At 43.9% G+C, this 25,093-nt stretch overlaps 2 protein-coding genes across 7 annotated transcripts in view; one reads left to right on the top strand and one right to left on the bottom strand.

Moving 5' to 3' along the window:
- The window catches only part of VIL1 (villin 1), a 42,566-nt gene extending 32,341 nt beyond the window's left edge, over positions 1 to 10,225 (top strand). For both annotated transcript variants that reach the window (XM_016187044.2, XM_007519877.3), the window contains 2 exons: positions 439 to 579; positions 9,589 to 10,225. In XM_016187044.2, the coding sequence (XP_016042530.1) occupies positions 439 to 579; positions 9,589 to 9,702 (255 nt within the window). In that variant the 3' untranslated portion in view covers positions 9,703 to 10,225. The remainder of the gene's footprint in view (positions 1 to 438; positions 580 to 9,588) is intronic.
- A 283-nt stretch (positions 10,226 to 10,508) lies between these two features.
- USP37 (ubiquitin specific peptidase 37) overlaps positions 10,509 to 25,093 on the bottom strand; it is an 83,133-nt gene continuing 68,548 nt past the window's right edge. For 4 of the 5 annotated variants that reach the window (XM_060193892.1, XM_060193891.1, XM_060193893.1 and 1 more), the window contains 4 exons: positions 21,740 to 21,855; positions 17,371 to 17,440; positions 15,947 to 16,085; positions 10,509 to 15,112 (listed from right to left, as the gene is read on the bottom strand). In XM_060193892.1, the coding sequence (XP_060049875.1) occupies positions 15,025 to 15,112; positions 15,947 to 16,085; positions 17,371 to 17,440; positions 21,740 to 21,855 (413 nt within the window). In that variant the 3' untranslated portion in view covers positions 10,509 to 15,024. The remainder of the gene's footprint in view (positions 15,113 to 15,946; positions 16,086 to 17,370; positions 17,441 to 21,739; positions 21,856 to 25,093) is intronic. The other variant, XR_009550637.1, reaches the window with a different exon arrangement.

Below are 25,093 nucleotides of genomic sequence, written 5' to 3'. Positions count from 1 at the left end.
GCAGATAATGCAGATGACTGGACAGCCCCACCCTCGAGCTGAGAGCTCATGGTGGACTGATGGGGCAAGCAACTCACTAGGACAAGGTCAAGTGCACCCAGGGAGGCCAGTTTACAGCAGATAAGCAGGTGGTGAATATCCAGGGGGAGACCTCCAACATGCAGGGGAGTCATGCAGGAGGGCTTAAGTCAGAGGACAAAAGAACCATCTTGTACACACTGATTCTGGTTGGACACAGACCACCAAGCCTTAACTCCTAGGTCCAACCCAATGTGTTGTGCTCCTGGAGAGGGTGTGTATAGGCAGCAGGGAGGTAGGGTCAGGGAGAGCTTCTTGAAGAAGGTGTCCTGGGATCCATATTGATTGCAGGTGGAAAGGCAACTTGGAAGAGAGCCACCAACCAGTCATAGTAACCTGGTACTTCCCCTTCCTCCACAGGAGATTACCAATCCTAAAACAGACGTGTTCAACGCCAACAGCAGCCTCGATTCTGGGCCTCTCCCCATCTTCCCACTGGAGCAGTTGATCAATGTTCCTGTGGACGAGCTCCCTGAGGGTGTGGACCCCAGCAGGAAGGAGGTGGGTCACAGAGATACGGCCTGTGCACGCATTGTCCAACCCAGGTTATGCCCTGCTGGCAAGTTAGTGCTGGGACCGCCCATCCCTGCAGCAGTACTGAGATGATCCTGTCCTGTGCAGGTGATAGACTTTGCCCAGGACCTGGAGTATAGGTGTATGGAATGTGCTCTATAAATGCCAACTCATGTTATCATTGCCTGAGGCCCAAAGAGGGGAAGTGACTTGCCTCATGTGACATAACTAGTGAGGGACAAAGACAGAGCAAGAACCAGATCTTCTGAACCCCACTGTGACCTTGCTAGCATGGGGTATACATTAATGATTTCTATTATTATTACTGTGATTTTTGGTACCAGGGTTGAACCCAAGGCCTCGTACATGTGAGTATATGCTCTCTCACTGAGTTCAACCTCTGGCCCAGAAAGGGAAGAGCAGTTAATTTCAAATGGAACAAATGGAATCAAAATAGCCCTACGAAGTCTTAAGAAGTCTTAAATTGTTTGAAACTTTTTATTTTGTTATTATTTTAATCACTTTATTGGGGGGTTAATAGTTCATTGTACAGTTGTTGACACTGGGTACAATTTCTTATCTCTCTGTGATGGGTGTGTGCAAAACACTCTCATTTCCAACATAGGTCCTTTTCCACCACCAGGCACCAAGATCCCAATGCCCTCTCCACCTCCTCCTTGCAGCCAGAAATCGAGAGGGAAGGCTACCTGGTTAAGTGCTCACATTACAGTGAGCAGGGCAAACGCTAGAAGAAGATTACAGTGAGCAAAGACCTAGGTTCAAGCCCCTGGTCCCCACATGCAGAGGGAAAGCTTCACAAGTGGTGAAGCAGGGCTGTAGGGCTGCAGGTCTTTCTCTATTTCTTTCTCCCCTTTCAATTTATCTCTGTCTCTATCCAATAATAAGTAAAATGTTGAAAAAAAAAAGAGAGAGGAAGAGAGACAGGGAGACACCTGTAACATTGCTTTGCCACTCACAAAGCTTTTCCCCTGCAGGTAGGGCCTGGGGGCTCAAACCTGGGTCCCTATGCACTGTAACATGTGCACTCAGTCAGATGTGCCACCACATACCTCTCTCCTCACCCTCCAGCCAGAGGTCTTTGTTTTGGTGTAATACACCATACCCTGTCCAAGTTTCTCTTTGTGATTTCCCTTTCTGCTCTTGTTTCTTTCTTTCTTTTTTTTAAATATTTTGTTTATTCCCTTTTGTTGCCCTTGTTGTTTTATTGTTGTAGTTATTATTATTGTTGTTACTGATGTCATTGCTGTTGGATAGAAATGGAGAGAGGAGGGGAAGACAGAGAGGGGGAGGGAAAGATAGACACCTGCAGACCTGCTTCACTGCTTGTGAAGTGACTCCCCTGCAGGTGGGGAGCCAGGGGCTCAAACCGGGATCCTTACACCGGTCCTTGCAGTTTGCGCCACGTGCTCATAACCCACTGTGCTACCGCCCGACTCCCTCTGCTCTTGTTTCTTAAGTTTCACCTGTGAGACCGTATTTGTCATGCTTTTTTGGACTTGTCTCACTTAACATGGTACCTTCAAGTTCTATCCATGATAAGGCAATGGAGATGACATCAGCATTTTGAACAGCTCAATGGTTTTCCACTGTGTATACATACCACAACTTTCTCAGCCACTCATCTGTCATTGGGCATATGGACTGTTTCTAAGTTTGGACTATTATGAACTATGCTGCTATGAAAATAGGTATACAGAGATCTCTTTTGGTAGGTATTTTTGTTTCCTTTGGAGAGATAATCCCTAGGAGAGAAACTGCTGGGCCATTGGGCAGGCCCATTTCTAGTGTTCTGAGAAGTCTCCCAGCTGTTTTCCATAAGGGCTGGGCCAGTTTGCATTCCCGCAGCAGCATAGCCACACCCTTGCCAACATCTGCTGCTTCTGTCTTTTCCGCTGTAGGACATTCTTGTTCTTTTTTAAATATTTATTATTTCCTTTTTGTTGCCCTTGTTTTTATTATTGTTGTAGTAGTTGTTGTTGTTATTGATGTCATCATTATTAGGACAGAGAGAAATGGAGAGAGGAGGGGAAGACAGAGGGGGGAGAGAAAGACAGACACCTACAGACCTGCTTCACCGCCTGTGAAGCGACTACCCTGCAGGTGGGGAGCTGGGGCTTGAACCGGGATCCTTACACTGGTCCTTGCCCTTTGTGCCATGTGCACTTAACCCGCTGCGCTACCGCCTGACTCCCTGTAGGACATTCTTACAGGTCTGAAGGGCATCTCATTGTTGTCTTTATTTGCATTTCTCTCATCATCAGTAACTTTGAGCACTTTCTCATGTCTCTGTAACCCTCTGGCTCTCTTCTTTGGGGAAGATTCTGTCCATGTCCTTGTCGATTTTTTTTTCTTTTTTCTTTTCTTTTTTTTTTTTTTTTTGCCTCCAGGGTTATTGCTGGGGCTCAGTGCCTGCACTACGAATCCACTATTCATGGAGGCTATTTTTTACCCTTTTGTTGCCCTAGTTGTTTGTCGTTGTTGTTGTTCTTATTATTGTTGTTATTGCTGTCATTGTTGGACAGGGAGAAACCGAGAAAGGATGAGAAGACAGCTGGGGGGGGGGGGGGGGGGGAGAAAGATAGACACCTGCAGACCTGTTTCACCACTTGTGAAGCGACCCCCTTGCAAGTAGGGAGCCGGAAGGTGCAACAGGGTTCCTTACGTAGGTCCCTGCGCTTTGCACTATGTGTGCTTAACCTGCTGCACTACCACCCGGCCCCCTCCTTGTCCCATTTTTTAATGGAGTTGTTTGCTTGGTTTTTGTTGCTGAGTTTTATGAGCTCTTTAAGCATTTTGGTATTAGCCCTTTATCTTATATATGCTGTGTAAAGATCTTCCATTTAGTAGGGTGCCTTTCTGTTAGTAGGGTATCTTTCGGTTCCCTGTCTTAGGAACTTTAAAAAATGCTGTCACTTTTCATTATTTATTTATTGGCTAGAGACAGCCAGAAATTGAGAGGGAAGAGAATGATAGAGAGGGAGAGAAACAGTGAGACGCCTGCAACCCTGCTTCCCCACTCGTGAAGCTTCCCCCTACAGGTGCAGACTGGGGGCTCAAACCCCCATCCTTGCACATTGTGACATGTGTGGTCATCCATTTGCGCCACCACCTGGCCCCAAAATGCTGTCATTTTTAAATGCAGCACTAGGGGGTGAACTAAGGGACTTTGATAGGTGATATTGCCAAGCAGCCACCTCAGCCGTGTGTGTGTGTGTGTGTGTGTGTGTGTGCGTGTGTGTGTGCGTGTATGTGTGTGCGTGTGTGTGTGCATGTGCGATCTTTATATACCTAAGCTTACTTGGTAGGACAAGAATAAGGTTCTGGGTTTGAATTCTGGTACTACATGGCACCAGGAGAAGCCCCATGGGTGGTGTAGTAGTACTGTAGTCCATCTAAAATAAAAATAAAAATATTGGTCTAGGGATAGTGTTATTGTCTTTCTTAGTCTCCAATACTTTATTTAAAAAAATATTCTTAGAGGGGAGCTGTTTAAGGACCTGGATTCATGTCCCTGGTCCCCACCTGTAGGGATGCTTCATGAGCAGTGGAACAGTGCTGCAGGTGTCTCCTTTTTCTCTCTCTCTCTCTCCTCTGTTTCTCACCCTCTATAAAAAAAATGGCTGAGGGGCCAGGTGGTGGCACACCTAGTTGAGCTCACAATTACAATGCACAAGGACCCAGGTTCAAGCCCCTGGTCCCCACCTGCAGGGGGAAAGCTTTGCAAGTGGTGAAGCAGTGCTGCAGGTGTCTCTCTGTCTCTCTCCCTCTCTATCACCCCCTTCCCTCTTGATTTCTGGCTGTCTCTATCCAATAAAGATTAAAAAAAAAGTAAAAAAAAAAAAGGTGAAGCCATAGAATCAGAGTGACAACTCTGCTGAACAAAGATATATATTTATTTTATTTTAAATATTTATTCCCTTTTGTTGCCCTCGTTTTATTATTATAGTTATTCTTGTTGTCATCGTTGTTGGATAGGACAGAGAGAAATGGAGAGAGGAGGGGAAGACAAAGAGGAGAGAAAGGTAGACACCTGCAGACCTGCTTCACCGCTTGTGAAGGGACTCCCCTGCAGGTGGGGAGCTGGGGTCTTGAACCAGGATCTTTACGCCGGTCCTCACACTTCATGCCATGTGCGCTCAACCTACTGTACTACTACCCAACCCCCAAGAAATATATATTTAAAGGGTCAGGGAAATAGCACAGTGGTTTACACAACATGTCTTTTATGCCTGAGGCTCAGAGTTCTCAGGTTCAGTTCCTGAAACCACTATGATGAGCCAGAGCTGAGCAGTGCAAGAGACAGGAGAGACACCAATGCACCACCCTACCACCCACTAAGTGCCCTTTGCTTCTGTTCATGGTGGTCCTATGTGGAGCCAGGGATTGAACCCAGGGACTCATACACAAAAGGTGTGTGTTCTATCCACTGGGTTATCTCCTGACCCCTTAGATTCTTTCTAAAGCCAGTGCCTGTTGCTGAGGTTATCTTGGGAGCAGCGTACATTCTTGTGGGAGACCAGATGGTTTTGTGCCGTGTGGGGAGGGGAGGGGAAGTTTTCAGAGCTCCATTCCCAGTTGTGAAGGGGTCAGTGACAGGCAAAGCGGGGGGGCAGGGGGGTGGTGAAGGCTGCAGCCTGTTGCAGGAGGATAATCTGAGTGTTTGAGCACCAGTGAGTCAACCCCAGAGTGGCGGATGTGGGCATGGGCGAGGCCAGTAATCAGCTGGCTTGGCCGTAGGGTTCAAGAACAGGAACTCAGGAATAGTAGAAAGATACAAGTCCTATGGGATGGGCATCCTGTGCTATCTAGCCACGGGTCAGAGTCCAGAAGTTGCGACTTAGCTGAGGAGCCAGCCTGACTGAGCAGAGAGGCTGTCTGAAGCCACCTGTGGACCAAGGACATGGTAGTCATAGCCGAGTGACCTCGGAAGGGCTACTTGCTGCCATGGGGTGGACTTGGGGTAGGTGGTTTTCCATCCACCAACGCCTGAACCACTCTTTAAAATTTTTTTAAAATTTATTTTCCCTTTTTGTTGCCCTCCCCCCTTTTTTTATTGTTGTTATCATTGTTAGATAGGACAGAAAGAAATGGAGAGGAGGGGAAGACAGAGAGGGGGAGAGAAAGACACCTGCAGACCTGCTTCACCACTTGTGAAGCGACTCCCCTGCAGGTGGGGAGGCAGGGGCTCGAGCCAGGATCCTTCAGCTGGTCCTTATGCTTTGTGCCATGTGCGCTTAACTTGCTGCATTATCACCCGACTCCCAAACCACTCTTATTTACACCCCCCCCCCCATCTTCTAAAACAAGGTGCTCCACTGCTTGGGGGTGAGAAGGACCCTGGGCGCAAAAAAAAAAAAAAATGCCCAGAGGTGAAGGCAGATATAATAACAGGAGAGCTGGGATATCTGTCCATCTGAGCTTGAGACCCGCCCACAGGTGTTTACCCAGAAGCAGTTCAGGGCTCTCTTGGGGAGTCAATGGAATGCTGTCATTTGGCAGAGAATCTTACTGGAAGTTAGCACTCTTCTCCTCCCCTACCCCATTTGCCTGGGGGAGCAGAGATGCAGGCAGGAAGGCAGGGAGATGATGCATTGTAGCCACTTCAGTTTAGGGTCTTAGTGTGTCCTCAACAGTTACTGTTGTGCCAAGTGAGAGCTGGGAGCCAAGGCTTTTTCAGCCCATCTTATTTAATGGCTGAAGGTACCCATGGTCTAGGGAGATGATTCCTAGTTGTGAACCAATCTAAGAGTGAGAACCTTTTAGATCAAACACAAGACAGGCTGGGGCCATAGTATAGAGGCTATGCAAAGGGCTTTCTTTCTTTTTAAACATTTATTTATTTTCCCTTTTGTTGCCCTTATTGTCTTATTGTAGTTATTATTGTTGATGTTGTCATTATTGGATAGGATAGAAAGAAATGGAGAGGGGAGGGGAAGACAGAGAGCGGGAGAGAAAGATAGACACCTGCAGACCTGCTTCACCACCTGTGAAACAACTCCCCTGCAGGTGGGGAGCCGGGGGCTAGAACCAGGATCCGTATGCAGGTCCTTGCAATTTGCGCCACGTGCGCTTAACCCGTTGTGCTACCGCCCAACCCCCTGCCTGAGGCTTCAAGGTCCCAGGTTTCATCTCTGGCACCAGCTGATGCAGAGTACTCTGATTCATTTTATTATTATTTTTAAAATATTTATTTTCCTTTCTGTTGTCCTTGTTTTTTAAATTGTTTTTGTTGTTGTCGTTATTGATGTCACTGTTGGATAGGACAGAGAGAAATGGAGAGAGAAGACAGAGAAAGATAAGACACCTGCAGACCTGCTTCACCGCCTGTGAAGCGACTCCCCAATTGCAGGTCGGGGAGCCAGGGCTTGATCTGGGATCCTTACGCCGGTCCTTGCACTTGGTGCCATGTACGCTTAACCCGCCTGACTCCCTATTTTTATTTTTACCAGAGCACTGATCAGCTGTGGCTTATGGTGGTGCAGGGGATTGAACCTGAGACTTTGAAACCTTAGGCATGAAAGTCTGTTTGGATAACCATTATGCTATCTACCCCCTCCCATATGAGCAGTACTATGGTTAAAAATAAAAAAACAGGGAGTCGGGCGGTAGCGCAGCAGGTTAAGTGCATGTGGCGGAATGTGCAAGGACCAGCGTAAGGATCCCGGTTCGAGCCCCCAGCTCCCCACCTGCAGGGGAGTTGTCGCTTCACAGGCGGTGAAGCAGGTCTGCGGGTGTCTATCTTTCTCTCTCTCCCCCTCCTCTCTCCATCTCTCTGTCCTATCCAACAACGATGACATCAACAATGGAGACAAGGGGAAAAAAAAACAACCAACGGGGGTGGTAGGTAGTATAATAGTTATGCAGAGACACTCATCCCTACGTCTCCAAAGTCCTAGGTTCAATCCCCTGCACCACCATAAGCCAGAGCTGAGCAATGCTCTGGTAAAAAACAAAACAAAACCAAAACAGAAATAAAACCAAAACGACGAACCAAAGCAAAGGACTCTGGGGAAAGAGAGACAGGATGAAGGGACATTCGGGTTCTGGTGCATCTCCTACACACCAGTCAAGGGGAGATGAGAGGCTGTGCCTATGCATTAAAGACTATCCACCCCCCCCCCCCATTAAAAAACAGGAATTTGTAGGGCCATTTACCCAGTCTTTCATTTCCCATTCAAAATAACTAGGCAGAGTGACTGTCTTTGACCGTCCCAGTGTCTCCTTTTGGGAACTTTTTTTTTGCCTTCAGGGTTATCCCTGGGGCTCGTGCCTATACTACGAATCCACTGCTCCTGGAGGCCATTTTTCCATTATTTTATAGGACAGAGAAATTGAGAGAGTGGGAGAGACAGACACCTGCAGACCTGCTTCACCACTTGTGAAGCGACCCCCTTGCAGGTGGGGAGCCGAGACTCAAACTGCGATCTTTGTGCTCCTTACTGTGTGCATTTAACCTGGTGTGCTACCGCTCCCCCCACCCCCAGCACTTCCTTATTCTCTCTGTTGGCACTGATACATTCACAGTGAGATACTGAAGGTGAAATGAGTGGGTCAGGAGAGAGGAAGATATCCATGATGCAGGCCTGGGAGGGAGTGAGGCCTTTCAGTATGTCTGAAACTGCTCAGGACTTCCTGGAGCTTTAGTGCTATCACGTGACTCTGGGAATGCTCAATCCCACCTCAGTGTCATGGGTAGACATTACTTCCTTTGCAACAAGTCTGAATTTGATCCGAAGCAAGGCAGGGCTCCCTCACAAGATGGTTGGGTTTCTGCTAGAATAGCTGCCACTTACCGTAACAACTAGGCCTTGTACATTCACACTTGGCCAGACTCTCCTACTGATGGGCCAAGAGACAGCTCACCTTGAGTGAGGTCCGGGTTTGATCCCTAGCACCACGTGGGAGTACCATGGCAATTCTATGGATGGTGAAGCAGTGCTGTGGTCTTTCTCCTTTGTCACACTCTTCCCCCACGCCCCCCCCCCAAAAAAAAAAAAGCTGACCTAGGGAGGTGGCTTAGTAGTGGCATGCATGCACGCACGCACAATGTCCTGATTTTATTACAGGGTGTTGCAGTGAACAGAAGGCATGCTCTGGCTGTGAATTCTGTGAGATGAATCCAGCTTATCTGGTCTCTAGCAGCCTTTCATAGGTACTACTTTTTTAACTACCACCAGGGTTACTGTTGTGGCTTGGTGCTTGCCGAATGAACCCACCACTCCTGGCAGCTGTTTTTCAATTTTCACTTTTTGATAGAAATAGAGGGAGACACCTGCAGCACTTGTTCTACCACTTGTGAAGCTTTCCCCTGCAGGTGGGGGTAGGAGCTTGAACCCAGGTCCTTATGCACAGTAACATGTGAGCTCTGCCTAGCCTCTGTAACATTAGCTCTAACGGTATTACAAATCAACACAAATAGGCCTTCTGCTGTGGGGACAGCTCATCCGGTAGAACACACCTGCTGTACCGTGTGTGATGTCCCAGCACCACAGGCACCGAGGAAGCTCCACAGATGCTGTAGTGCTGTGGTTCCTGGGCTCTCTCTCCCTCTTACTATCTCTGCACTTGATACTATGTGCGCTTAACCAGGTGTGCCACCCCCTGGCCCTTATCTCTGAACTTGAAAGAATAAAAACTGGTTCTGAATTAGAACTGCCAATGTAAGGCCCTAGCACTGCAAAGACTATAGAGAAAAAAAACCCATGACCTGAAAAGAGAAGTAAATTCTAGCCAAGCTACATCAAATGTGCTAACTCTGCTTCAGTGCTGGTGTGAACTTGAACTGGGCCAAAGGGTACTCCTGCCATTGCTGTCTTCTTCATAATGTTCTAAGTTCGGGATCACCTCTAGGATCTCCTAATGACACCCACCCACTCCCATTGCAGCTTCTCACCGTCCACACCTCTGACTCATCCAAGCAAGCCCTGGGGAGGTGTGACCTTTGCTCTCTGGCCTCTCTCTCTCTCTCTCTTCTAGGAGCACCTGTCTGTTGAGGATTTCACCAAGGCCCTGGGGATGACTCCAGCTGCTTTCTCTGCCCTGCCTCGTTGGAAGCAACAGAACCTCAAGAAACAGAAAGGCCTCTTTTGAGGAGAGAGCATGGCTGCGCTTGACTTCGAAGGAGCATGATACTCTGGGTGGTTTTTATTTCATGCATTAGTCTTTCTGATAAATCAGTGAGAATGTGCAGTTGTGAGTGGACGGTGGCAATCCATTGTTGTTTAGTGATCCACTCACTACTCCTTCCTCCAGGAAGATAGCGTCTCCATCTGAAGAGCAGCCTTACAGAACTCAAGTTCTGAGAAGCCTTTCCTAGCTCTGTCTCTACCATGATTCATGTTTATCCACTGCTTACACACTGAAGCGTTTTGCAATTTTACAATCACCCCCACCCCCAAGTATTGGCCTTTCTCTCTCGTGTGTATTCTCCTACTGTCTTACTCAGCTTTTTGGATGGCAAATAGTTCTCTTGGGCACTGTGGTCCTTTGCCATGTGTGTGACCCCGGCTCTAGCTTGATCCCCACTGCACTCAGATGCTTTGGTCTCTTCCATCCACTTTGTGCCCCCTTCTCACTGTGAGGTTTCACAGTAAACATTACCTTGTACCCAGTACTGGAGTTCGGTTTGAGGTGTAAATGGAAATCCTATTTCACAACTCTCTGGCACAAGTAAAGCAGAAGAAGAGCACAGCTACAGCCAAGCTTCACAGGCCCCTTGATGAGCCGCAGAAAGCAGCCCCAGCCGTGTGCTGGTTTGCCATCCACTCCCTCTACGGTGCAACAGGCAGCACTGTGTGGGAAACCAGGCCAGAGGGGCAGCAGCAGGTGACTCCCACAGCTCAATAATAAACGTGTCTGCAGGAATCTGTCCTTCTCAGAAATAAGTCGAACCAACACAAGGTTAATAAAGGCTTTAATTTCACACACGCACCAAAAAAACCCTCTATGCATAATTAAAAAATAAAAGGAAACAAAAAACCAAGGGAAAACTGTCAAGAATACAGAGGAACAGTTCTGCTAAAACACAGATAAAGTGCCGCTCCATAAAGAACAACTCAAGAATCTGAATCCAAAGTCACTCAGGACACAAAGATAATCACCTCACAATATGGCCAGAGCTGCCAGCAAGCTTGGTAGTGGCTCAATTACACGAAGCGAAGGGACCCTATTTCTGTTTGTCTGTAAGCATAGTGAATACTGAGCATAGGCCAGAGAAGTAGGGAGTCGACAGAAAAACTCGGGGAGAGCTGGGATGAGGGCTGTGTACAGTCACCTACAGTCAGTCGCTCTTCCCTCCATGTTCTTGACACACACAGCTTTTTTATCTTGGTATTTGGCCTCAACTTGGGTCTTCATCTAGACCCTCATCTGTACTACTCTTATGCCCACCCCACCACTTGCCTATACTTGTAACCTCTGTAAGTCCAATGTTACTAAAATCAACGGTTCATATTCAGACTGGCACACTTTTTAATTGAAAACTTCAAAACCTTGACACACAGCACACATGGAAAGTTTATGACTCATGTACAAATGACACAACCAAAGAGACTGGCTGGAGTGTGATAAATGAAGCATGCCATCAAGGAAGTCAACGATTGCTGTGAGGTATAGCAAAAGAATTCTGTCATAAAACTAAGAAACTCACTTCCCAATAAGACATACGATTCCTTTCCCGATGTTAATAAGACGTATCAGTACAAAGAAAAAAAGAGTAGGATTTCAAAGTAACGTACTAGAAAGATGTGAAGGATAGAAGTCTGCATAGGTTTTGTATCCACTTGCGAGAGAGCATCACTCAGCGTAAAGCCACATGGGAAGGAAGAAATGGACACTGATTTGCACTTGCTCATTGGGTTGCTGGGGATTTTCAGGAAAACCTCCACATATATACAAGAGTTACTTATATTTAGAAATACCGTTTTGCTTCCCTGACTCCCCTGCACCCCTTTCTCAGAGGTCAGTTAAGTCAAAGAGTTCAAAAGAAAAGACTGGATGATGGAGAGATCCACTGCAGTCATTTCTGAGCACAGAAGGGTCATACTTCCATTTGTTTTAATATAAACTCTTTTTCAGCAGATTACAAATGAGTTTATAAACAACACCTTTTTCTACTATCCCCCACACTCTCTAGACTCCTAACACTCCACTATATGCAGCACTGCCAAGAGTCTCTTCAATTTAAGCATTTCCAAGTAATGTTCATTACATGAGTTTCTATTCTTCCATAGTGCTAACTGCAGTGTGGAAGAATAAGCAAATTCATGAATTCACTTGTTGAGAGTTTTTTCCCTTGGTGCTGGGAAGCAAACCCAAGGCCTCAGTATTTGAGGTATGTACTCTACTCCTTTGCTAGGCTTTAATTCTTACAGCTGTTCTTTTAGAAGAGTTTCACAAACAAGGACAGAAAGGAAGAAGTATGTTGTCTAGGGTTAAAGTAACTGATATGTAATCATTGCATACATCTCAAAATGTAAACATATTTACATTTGTTATTCAGCCTTTAAGTTAGGCCTAAAATTAACAGGCCACGGCAAGTAAACAAATAGCTCTTGGAATCAAAAAATAAATAGAACAATTCATGGACTTACTTCTTAATCTGTCCTGCTGAAACAAAACTTATTAATGTGCACACACAAATAAATATATTCCTTACAAAAGGTCTATCTCTCCTCATGGGCCCAAGTTGTAGTCACAACTACTAAAGTGATAACAGTGGTTGGCCACATGCAATCTTCCAAAATCCCATCATCTTAGGGGATAAACACTTAGGGGATGAGCTTGAATTTGTTTTTCCTTGTAGAAACTTCCAATTAAGTGTGGGCACAAAGTGCTGCCAAGTTCCAATTTAACATTATATAAAGTAACAATCACATTTGGTATTTTCAGTAGGAAGGTTAGCTACTACTGTGCAGGTGACCTGGAGCTGAAGTACTAATTTGTACCTTCCTGGACACAACATGCCCAGAAATGATCTGTGCCCTGATTCTGAGCAAAATGCTACGCAAAAATAAAAGAAATAATAATAAAATAAATTATCTAATTATAAATTTTCAATATATACAGCCAACTGAAAAATAAACTCTATTAAAGTGGTCCAGCTGCTGTCATTTACCCTTTACTGAACCAAAAATGAGAAAGTTATTCTGTAGTGAAAAGGGGTATGTATACTAGTAGCAGAGGAGTGAAGGAAGAGAGGAAGGCTGACCAGGCCACAGCAATGGACAGGCATCAAGTAAAATTAAGTCCCAAACATTCAGGTATATGAGCAATGAGATCACTCATATACCTCAACAACCCATTTTCAACTAGCAAGTCCTGCCCAAGACACAAATTTCAAATCTTAGTAGGTTTTTAAGTCAAGCATACTCCTAAACATACATACACACACACACACACACACACACACACACACACACACACACACACACACACACACACACTAAAGGTACTTATGGACAATCTTGTCTTATGGTATTTCTAATTTTTCTCTATGGCCTAAAGCAGTCAGTTCTTACTTCACATCATTCTCACTCATTTTAAATGTGGTCTCTCAAACACACAGAAAATAAATAGCTAAAGAATTTCATCACCACTTCACTCAATCAGAAAACTGTTTCCAGCAAAAAAAAAAAAAAAAAAAGGCTCCCTTGCAGAAATAAAGATTCAAAAGCTAAGTTATAAAACAAATCTCTCCTGTGCTCTGCACTACTCCTGCACACCCCACCACCATGCCATTTTAGAAGATTCACTATAAAAAAACATGGGTAGATGGCAGGAGGCAAAGTTTTTATCAGTAGTCAAATGAAGTGCTGGGATCATTTAAAATTCAAAGACTCAACATTTTTGGATTATGATAAAAGATAGCCAAGTTTTATGAGTGGGACTGGAGCTTTTTCTTAAGGCAATTTTCCAGAAAAGGAAGTTCCTCCTTGAAAAATCTGATGTGGTTTTGTCCATATTCAGAATGTAAGAGCAATCTCGCAGATTGAGGGCTTCATTTTGCTACACTTAGTTCTGTGTGATCCCAATGATTTCTGGATTCACAAAATTATTTTGTGGACAGAATTCTCTTCTTAAACTCATTCCCTGTATGGATTCACAGGCTGCTTAGCCGAGCTGGTTATATCAACTGAGTGACTAATGGGCACTTAATGCTGTCCTCCCATGTAGCCTCAACTCAAAGCACCTGAAAGAGTTAAGACATTATGCACCTTTGTTACTTGTTAATTTTGGGGATTGCTTAAGTGAATCACATTTGTAATTCCCATCCTGTTTTAAGGGCAAAGACAGACATCAAATGTTAAGTGTTCAAGCTTTATCCTATAGCTCATGTACTTCCTTTCATACTTGTAAGGCTTTTTAGCTTAGTAGCCCAAAGTTTTAACTTTAACACAGAAACAGTCTTCCTGACCTCTCTCTGCTTGAGAGACAGACAGAGAAGCTAGCATTTTCCTTAGCCCCAAATATCCTTGTTGGGGAGTCCCAATTAGGACAACAATATCTTGCCTCTTAAAGTTCTGACTGCAATCAGTGTAATGCTTGTTCCATGGACAAGTGAAACCAAAGGAAAGTAAGATACTATCTTTACCACCATAATAATATAGACAATATATGGTGAATATACTGTGTGAAGGAAATCTTTTTAAAGAAAATGTAAAGTGTACAAAGAATATCAAATGTGGGACCATAACATTCATTCCAAAGCACCAACAATCCATTTCTTGGGACTGCATGTAAACAGCAAAAGCATTACAAATCCAGAAAATAATTTTTTAAAGCTCAAGTCAGGTGGCAGAAATGCCCTTCCTTTGTAAGGAGGTCAAACTGTCATTAGTGTATGTAACATGGAGAGCTGGCTTTCCAGTGAACTTTACTAATAAGAAATAGACACAGACGATTAGAGGCTTGAGTGAAACTACTCAAGGAACGTAAAAGCTAACCGCCAACTGATATGTATATCTTCACACATTTCTCAGGCGAATGGACTCCTTGACAACTTCACTTCTCCATACTACTGTGCTATTGGTTTGAACAGGCATACTCTTGATGGCTCATCGTAACCCAGTAAGGCTCCATTCATTCCACATAAACGTGTATGTACATATATATATACATATATATATATATACACACATACATATATATATTTACACGTGTTCCTAAGACAAAAGGAAATGTCACTCTTGCAGGAGAAAAAGAGGATGATCACCTACAGATGTGAGAGTAAGTTTTCTATAAAACAATCAGCATGGAGCATTCCGCTTAGACTGCGATTTCATCTTTTGCTTTGGCCCTGAGCTGGTGGCTGCTCCTGTATCGAGTAGAGTTCCAATTCTCCTTGGGCAGAGGGAAGGCATGGGGTGGCAGTAAGAGAGAATATGCAGTGCACACTGCCAGCCCAGGAGTTTCTCACGAGGCCTGACGAGAGGTCTTCCCTGCTTCCATGCTAAGAGTTTGTGAGTTCTTTTCTGTCTCAAGCAGTTCATCAAAGATCTCCCTTAAAACAAAACAAAACAAAAAAAATAAATAAAACAGGTAATTCATCGAGCAAAAGTCAAAGGGTAGACTAAAACCACTGATAATTTCATGTGGTGTCCAAGTTTTTATTAAATAAGTAGCTTATCATATGATCATCATCTTAATCCCAAATGATTAAACATTTTTTTTTGAAATATTTATTTTCCCTTTCGTTGTCCTTGCTGTTTTTTTATTGTTGCTGTAGCTATTGTTGTTACTGATGGTGTCATTGTTAGATAGGACAGAGAAATGGAGAGAGGAAGGGAAGACAGAGAGGGGAGGAGAAAGATAGACACCTGCAGACCTGCTTCACTGCCTGTGAAGTGACTCCCCTGCAGGTGGGGAGCCGGGGCCTCGAACCAGGATCCTTACGCTGGTCCTTGCACTTTGTGCCACGTGCACTTAACTCACTGCGCTACTGCCCGACTCCCAAGTGCTGATTTTTAAGGACAATTGGGGTGGGGAGACAACAACACATGACAACAGCAGCTTTAGTCAAGATGCTCTGCAGTTCCTAAATAAATCAGATCTAGATGATACAACTGAAAACCCGAAAAGATTTGATTCAGTAGGATAGCTTACATAAAAAAATAAAAAAAAAAAGTCTTACACTCCATATGCAGATGCTACTATGTGATGGCTAAATTAATGCTGAGTTAAGAGAGTAAATATTTTAGACTTATAAGGAAGTATCAAGAGATGACTCCTAGGCAAGTAAAAAGTAATAAAAATAAGTGATGAGCACATTTTCTCCTCAAAGGAAGACGTGAGGGCTGGTTCAGTCTATGGCTTCAGCCTGGGGTAAGTTTCTTACTTGTGCATATAAAAGAAGATGTAACCACTTCGATCCCGATCGGCCTGCACCGAAGCTTCTTGGATTTTAGATACCTCTAGGTCATTGTAAGTAAACCAGGCCTGCTTCTTAATGTCGAATACATCACTAATGTAATGACCTGGAAAAAAAAAAAAGTCTTAAAATTGAAGTTACAGCACAGTGGTTATGCAAAACAACTCTGATGCCAGAGATTCTGAGTTCCCAGGTTCAGTCCTCAGCATCACTTTCAGCCAGAGTTAAGCAGTGCTCTGGTAAAAATAAATAAAACAAAAAATTTAAGGGTTACAAAATAAATAAATAAAAATAAAAAACAAAAATTTAAAATGTAAAAACATGAAGGGCTATATTTCACCTGGAAATAGCTTTTTATTTTTACTTTAATATTTAACTTTATTTAATTTGATAGGAGAGAAATAGAGAGAAAAGAGGGGTAGAGAGACAGAGAGACATCTGCAGCACTGCTTCTGAAGCTTTCCCCCTGCAGATGGGGATGAGGTGCTTGAACCTAGGCCCTTGTCCATGGTAATATGTACATTAACCAGGTGTGCCACAACCAGGCCCCTGGAATAACTTTCAAAACAAAAACCATTTTTTTAATGAGAGACCAAAGCACTGCTTAGCTCTGGCTGATGGCTTCAGGGATTGAGCCTGGGAGGAGCTCTGGGACTGCAGGTACAAAGTCTGCTGTGCTATATATACTGCTGCTCTCACCCCACAGCCCTGGAAAACTTCTGTATTAGATAAATATATATGATATAGGAGATCTTCAGTAATTTATGAATAGAGAAATCAAAAACTGTACATATCAATACAATTCACATTTAGTGTAATCGAAGAAAATATTTCCTAGTCTTCCATAATCTATTCAACTGACACCTGACAAAACTAGGGACTCTTGCTCAACAAATTGTTTGGCTTCGTATGTTAACTCTCTTTTCAATCACCAGGTTCCAGATGCCACCAGGATGCTGGCCAGGCTTCCCTGGATTGAAGACCCCACCAATGTGTCCTGGAGCTCAGCTTCCCAGAGACCCACCCTACTAGGGAAAGAGAGAGGCAGACTGGGAGTATGGACCGACCAGTCAACGCCCATGTTCAGCGGGGAAGCAATTACAGAAGCCAGACCTTCTACCTTCTGCAACCCACAATGACCCTGGGTCCATGCTCCCAGAGGGCTAGAGAATGGGAAAGCTATCATGGGAGGGGGTGGGTTATGGAGATTGGGTGGTGGGAATTGCGTGGAGTTGTACCCCTCCTACCTTATGTTTTTGTTCATTAATCCTTTCTTAAATAAAAAATTTTAAAAAATAAATTAAAAAAAAAAAAAAACTAGGGACTCAACAACTGAATCCAGAGCAAACCAGCTTTCTTTTATAAAATGCTGAGATATGATGTCATTTTACCTGAAGATGAAGTACTCCCAATGTGACTGACGACACTGATGAGCCGGTATGAATGAGGGAGATTTCCTGTCTGGAAAACAAAAGCAGGTAAGATTTCTTTTCTTGGGAGCTGGGCAGTAGCACAGTAAGAGCACATGGCGCAAAGCGCAAGGACTGATATAAGGATCCCAGTTCAAGCCCCCAGCTGCCCACCTGCAGGGGGTCGCTTTGCAAGCAGCGAAGCAGGTCTGCAGGTATTTATCTTTCTCTCCTCTCTCGATTTCTCTCTGTCCTATGCAACAACGGCTATGACAACAATAACAACTATAAGCGCAACAACAAGGGCAACAAAATGGGAAAAATGGCCTCTAGGAGCAGTGGATTCGTAGTGCAGGCACCGAGCCCCAGTGACAACCCTGGAGGCAAAAAAAAAAAAAAATTCTTTTCTTGGCTCTTAAGCTGAATATGGGCTCCAGATCACATCAAATTGATGGGGTTTAGTCAACAATACTTATACACCTTTCCCATATTTGGGAGCCACTCTCTTCCTGGATCCAGCTTTCTGGTCCTTTTTCCAGCCATGACATCATCTCCCCAGACAATAACTTGGATCCACCTGCATATCAGATTTCAGGCTCAGGGAAAAAAACAACAAACTAGTATAGCCACAGGCCCTTTGGAATATAAAATATGCCTACTAGCTATCTATAAAACGGAGACCCCTCAACTCTTCATCTGCACTATTCTAGCCTTCAGATTCATGATTAGTCAACAATTTGTTTGGCTTTATATGTTAACTCTCTTTTCAGCCACCAGGTTCCAGATGCTAGCATGATGCCAACCAGACTTCCCCGGACAGACAACCCCACCAATGTGTCCTGGAGCTCCGCTTCACCAGAGCACCACTCCATTAGGGAAAGAGAGAGACAGGCTGGGAGTATGGATCGACCTGTCAACACCCATGTTCAGTGGGGAAGCAATTACAGAAGCCAGACCTTCCACCTTCTGCACCCCATAATGACCCTGGGTCCATACTCCCAGAGGGTTAAAGAATAGGTAAGCTATCAGGGGAGGGGATAGGATATGGAGTTCTGGTGGTGGGAATTGTATAGAGTGTACCCCTCTTATCCTATGGTTTTGTCAATGTTTCCTTTTTATAAATGAAAATAAGTAAAAAAAAGATTTCTATTTTTTAATTGTTGTAGTTATTGTTGTTATTGATGTCATTGTTGTTGGAAAGGACAGAGAGAAGTGGACAGAGGAGGGGAAGACAGAGACAGGGAGAGAAAGATAGACACCTGCAGACCTGCTTCACCGCTTGTGAAGCGACTCCCCTGCAGGTGGGGAGCTGGGAGCTCGAACCAGGATTCTTATGCCAGTCCTTGCACTTTGCGCCACTTGCGCTTAACCTGCTGCACTACCTCCCGACTCCCCAAAATTTCTTACCTGTTTGAAGGAAAGCAAAACACTAAATTGAAGTTTATTTTCAATGCAGACACAGCTAAGTTTCAGTGTGTGTGTAGTTAAATACTCTAGTGTGTGATAATTCCTTTAGTCTAAGAATTCTACTATAATACTCTAGTGTGTGATATTATAAGTCCTTTAGTCTAAGAATTCTATTAAGAATTTATCCTGAAATTAATTTAAAAGAAGAGCAAATGCATATAATTATTTGCCAGAACACTATGTATAATAAGAGAAAGTTGATGGGACTTGGGAGGTGGCTCAAATGGTAGATTGTTCATGTTACCAGCGTTTGAGAACCCAGGTCATTATATGGGAGCACCTGTCAGGGGAAAGCTTCATGAGCGGTGAAGTAGTGCTGTGGTGTCTCTCCTTTCTTTGTCTCTCATCTCTAAATGAAGAATACGGGGGGAAGCTAATAGGCGTAGTGGAAGCATGAAGGGACCATGGTGGCAAAAACAATAAAATAAAGCAAAAAGCTGGGCAGTGGTGCACCTGGAAGAGCATAGTTGTTACAAAGGACCCAGGTTCTAGTCCCTGATCCCCACCTGCAGTGGTGAAGCAGTGCTAAAAGTATTTCACTTTCTCCCTATCTCTCCCTTTCCTATCAACTTCTATCTATCCAATAAATAAATATAAAAACAAAAACAATAAACTAGGGTGCTGGACAGGGCACACCCAACTGACCATATATGTCCCCATGCAGAAAGACCTAGTTTAAGTTCCCGATCCCCACCTGCAGCTATCTTTAAAGATAATGTTGTAGGGAGTTGGGCAGTAGTGCTGTGGGTTAAGCGCACATGGCACAAAGCCATGGACCGGCATAAGGATCCTGCTTTGAGCCCCCGGTTCCCCACCTGCAGGGGGTTTCACTTCACAAGCAGTGAAGCAGGTCTGCAGGTGTCTTTCTCTTCCCCTCTGTCTTCCCCTCCTCTCTCCATTTCTCTCTGTTCTATCTAACAACAACGACATCAATAACTACAACAACAATAAAAAAACAACAAGGGCACCAAAAGGGAAAATAAACAAACAAACAAAAAAAGAAGATAATGTTGTTTTGTACCCTAATGGGCATAGATTTTTACAGGCCATATACCAGGCATTGGCTAATAACCAAAATACATTTAGAACTCACAAAACTCAGTCACAAATAACCAAACAACACCATCAAAAAGTGGGAAGAGGTAGTCTGGGAGACGGTGCAGTGGGTAAAGCATTGTATTCTTATTTTTAATATTTTTATCTTTATTTATTGGAGACAGCTTGAAATTAGAGGAAGGGGAAGATAGGGAGAGAGACAGAGAAACGACTGCAACTCTGTTTCACCACTTGTGAAGCTTCTTCCCTGCAGGTGGGGGCCGAGGGCTTGAGCCCCGGTCCTTGTACATTGTAACATGTGTGCTCAACCAAGTGCACCACCACCAGGTCCCAAGCATTGGATTCTTGAGCATGAGTTCCTGAGTTCAATACCTGGCAGCACTTATACCAGGGTGATACCTGGTTCTTTCTCTCTCTCTTTCTCATGAATAAATAAATAAATAATATATTTTTTTAAAAAGTGGGAAGAGGTTGTAAAAACTTTATCAAAGGAGATATTCAGATATGCTACGTATGTACAAACTACTATATTTTACTGTTGACTATAACCCATTAATCCCTCCAATAAAGAAAAAGAGAGAGAAGATATTCAGATGGCCAACACATATATGAGAAAACACACACACACTCAGAAAATGCAGACTAAGATAACGAGATACTACCTCATTCCCAAAAGACAGAAATAACAAACGTCGATGAGGATGTGCACAAATAAAGTCTTTTATACTGTTAATGGCGATGTAGATTAGTCCAGGCCCTGCAGAAACTAGCCTGGAGAGAGATTTCTCAGAATACTGAAAAACCTATGATATGATCCAACAATTCTTCTCCTAGGCATATACCCAAACAAGAGAGGGACTCTTATCTAAGATCTGTGCAGGCGTATGTTCAGGGCAATGCTATTTGTAATAAAACAAGTTTGGAAGGTCAGATGAGGGGTTAAGGAAGATATGTATGTATGTGTGTATGTATTCTCTTTTGCGACAACTTGGATGACACCTGAAGAAGTGATGCTATGTGAAATAAGCCAGAAAGAAGATGAATACTGAATACGTAGGTGGGACTTAAAGAAACAAAGACAAGGAAAACAGAGTACACCTTGATTAGGTCTACTGCAGCAGACCCAGGGGGAGGGGGCTAGAAATGGGGACGGGAAACCAGTGCTCTCTGCTGGAACAAGAGGATAAACTGGTGCAGTGTGTGGTGTGTTGACACCTATCATGGGAAGATACCAGGCTGTACACCTGTGGCAACAGCAGCATTGTAAATCCACAATAAAATGATCTGTGGATATGTAAAAAGGTAGTGTACTTTGGCAGAACTGAAGATCATTATATGTGTCTTTGAGCGCCATGTTACTCAGCTATCATCCAACATGCACGTGAGCTGATTAGCAAGCACTTTTGGTCTTATTTAATATTCTTCTGAATATTTTGTGTAAAAAAAGAGAAATGAAGAACAAGAAGAAGTAAAGGCAGTTTGATGGATGCCAAAAGGGTAGAATGAATCTGCAGTGAACAAAGACTATAAGACAAGGAGCAATACTGACAATGACCAGTTCAAATTGGGGGCTAAAATGGCACTTACCGGGAGGTGGGTGGTGGCGCACAGGATTAAGCGCACATAGTGTGAAGCTCAAAGACTGGCTCAAGGATACTGGTTAGAACCCCGGCTCCCCACCTGCAGGAGGGTCGCTTCACAAGCGATGAAGCAGGTCTGCAGGTGTCTATCTTCCTCTCCCCTGTCTTCCCTGCCTCTCTTGGTTTTTCTCTGTCCTATCCAGCAACAGCAACAACAATGGTTAAAAAAAAAAAAAAAAGGCATTTACCTCAGCATTTCTTTTTAGTTCCTCAGCTTCGGCTTCTGTGTATTCCATATCTAAAATATCCTCATTTCCAGAGTCTTCATCAGAACCCAATGAGTCCAGAAAGGAGTTGTTAAACTCTGAAGAACACAAAGGCAAAGTTGTTGTGGGAATGTTTTTTAGGATAGACACAAAGAAATGTGAGTCAAGAATAGAAAAGGTTGGGGCTGGGTGGTGGCGCACCTGTTACAGTGTGCAAGGACCCAGGTTCAAGCCCCCGGCACCCACCTGCAGCTTCACAAGTGGTGAAGCAGGGCTGCAGGTGTCTCTCTGTCTCCCTATCTCCCCCTTCCTCTCAATTTCTGGCTGTCTCTATCCAAAAAAATAAAGATTAAAAAATTTTTTAAAAATAGAAAAGGTTGATGTACACGTATTATCATCCAACAACAAAAACCAAAACACAGCCAAAATTTAAACTATACTACTAGAGTTCTAACTTATTCTGCTCCGAGGATTAATGATAACCCATGTACTAGGAAAGACACACAGCATGGATGCACCAGGAAGAGGTAAAAGACAAGGATTTGATGAAAGCTATTTGAGACACTGACTCCCAGATTTGCTTCATGCTGCTGGATAATGACAGTTATGAAGCTTTATTATCTGAAGAAGATAAACACTCCCAGGATTAGAGGATGCCAGGCACAGGGGAAAACACGCAGACCATACAGAGAACAGGGAAGTAAATGGCCATTTGCATGTGGAATGGTGTGTATAGGACACCCTTCTCCTTAACTTTCCCACATTTGGTTCCCAGAGTTCTAGCAGGCACATCCTTTGCCTTTAGTCATAGACAAGAGGTTAGAGAACTCTTGGGGGGCATGTGGGGTCACACCCGGTTAAGCACACACATTACAGTGAACAAGGAGCCAGGCTCTTGATCCCCACCTGGTTGAGTGCACACATTACCATGCTCAAGGACTGGGGTTAAGCCCCTGCTGCCCATGTATGGGGAAAGCTTCACAAGTGGGGAAGCAGGTCTGCAGATGTCTCTCTGCAGATGCAGGGGGGAAGCCTCATGAGCGATGAAGCAGTGCTACAGATATCTCTGTCTCTCTTCCTCTCTATCTCCCACTCCTCTCAATCTCTATGCATAAAAAAAAAAAAAAAGGGAGGCGGAGCTACGAGCAGCAGATCGCTTTCTCTCCTCTCCTCTCCTCTCCCGGATCAACTAGGAATACCAAAGGAGACCACCCGGACCGAAACAAGACAGGACTAGAATGACCAAAGAAACCCAGTAAATCACCCGTGAGTACAAACACGCGTGGCTGGTGACAGAGAGGAGAGAGGGGCCTAAGGAGAGATTAAGTGACTGCTAACAGTTCGACAGTCTGTCAGTGGAGACACCACCTCCAGTCTGCTCCACCAACAAGGGGACAGCTGAAGGGAGGAAAGGACTCCCCAGAGACTCACCAAGTACAACTCTGAGTCTCCATTGCTACTACCCTCAGAATCTGGAGCAGCAACAGGGAGGGACACCAGGACACAGAGATCTAACCGGGAAACTCAGGAGAAGACCTATACCTCGGTGGCATAGCTGAAGGGCTGTGAAAGTCTCTTTGCATAACCACTGGATTATCTCTGCCACACCCTGCTTTATCTCTTGGTCAGGAGTCATTGATTAAGCCAAGAAGCCTATTGATAGTTTAAAAGCCCTCAGGCTACCATAGCCTACAGGGGAAAAAAAAAAAAAAAGGCTTTTACACCACTGAACTCCAACTCAGGGATTGAAAAAACTGTTAACTTATATAAAATGGTTAAAACAACAAGAAAAAATAATGGAGACTCGAACCAGGACAAGAGTCCAGCTAAAAGTCCTCCAGAGGGCGAAGCACAAAACAACGAGTTCAACATCCAAACATTAGCTAAGGAAATAATAACAGGAGTGAGTAAAGAATTTGAAAAAATTGTAATCAGAACTGCAGGAACAACAAATGAGAATATGGAAGAAAATTCTAATAATCTCATGGTTATTAGAGAGCTGAAAGCTGAAATTGCTGAGCTAAGAAGGCAACTAGCTGAACAAGCTAAAACAGTATCAGAGCAGGGCAACAAAATAGATGAACTCCAGAAAGCAGTAGAGGGCAGAGAGAATAGAATCAATGAGGCTGAAGACAGAATTAGCAAGATTGAGGATGAATTAGAGACAACTAAAGAAGAAGTAAGAGATCTCAAAAAGAGATTAAGAGATGCTGAAAACAACAACAGAGTCCTATGGGATGACTTCAAAAGAAACAATATACGCATTATTGGCTTACCAGAGGAAGAAAGAGAAGGGGAGGAAGAAAGCATTCTCCAGGCCATAATAGCTGAAAATTTCTCTAGTCTAGACAACACCAAAGACATAAAGATTCAAGAAGCCCAGAGGGTCCCAAACAGAATTAACCCAGACCTAAAGACACCAAGACATGTCATACTTAGATTGGAAAGGAATAAGGATAAAGAAAGGATCCTCAAGGCTGCAAGAGAAAAACAAAGAGTCACCTACAAAGGAAAACCCATAAGATTAGCAGCAGACTTCTCCATACAAACACTACAGGCCAGAAGAGAATGGCAAGATATCTATCGAGTGCTCAATGAGAAAGGCTTTCAGCCAAGAATATTATATCCTGCTAGATTGTCATTCAGACTAGATGGAAGCATCAAAACCTTCTCAGACAAGCAACAGTTGAAGGAAGCAACCATCACCAAGCCTGCCTTGAAAGAAGTTCTGAAAGGTTTCCTATAAACAACCAGACCACCACAAATAGAACACATATCAAAACACTCTAAAACTCTACAAGAATGGCGTTAAAATATCTTCAATCTTTGATATCAATAAATGTGAATGGCCTGAATTCACCTATTAAAAGACACAGAGTAGGAAGATGGATCAGAAAACACAACCCAACAATATGTTGTCTACAGGAAACTCACCTAACGTAACAAGACAAACACAGACTTAAAGTGAAAGGATGGAAAACTATCATTCAAGCCAATGGCCCACAAAAAAGGGCAGGAACAGCTATTCTCATATCTGACATGATAGACTACCCTATGATCCTGCAATTCCTCTCCTGGGGATATATCCTAAGGAACACAACATATCTATCCAAAAAAAATCTGTGTACACATATGTTCTTGGCAGCACAATTTGTAATAGTCAAAACCTGGAAGCAACCCAGGTGTCCAACAACAGATGAGTGGCTGAGCAAGTTGTGGTATATATACACAATGGAATACTACTCAGCTGTAAAAAATGGTGACTTCACCGTTTTCAGCCAATCTTGGATGGACCTTGAAAAAATCATGTTGAGTGAAATAAGTCAGAAACAGAAG

The sequence above is a fragment of the Erinaceus europaeus genome, chromosome 7 (assembly GCF_950295315.1).
Source record: "Erinaceus europaeus chromosome 7, mEriEur2.1, whole genome shotgun sequence".
NCBI classification, from domain to species: Eukaryota; Metazoa; Chordata; class Mammalia; order Eulipotyphla; family Erinaceidae; genus Erinaceus; species Erinaceus europaeus.
The sequence above is the reverse complement of the archived record's forward strand: the minus strand, read 5'-3'. Positions and strand labels throughout refer to the sequence as shown.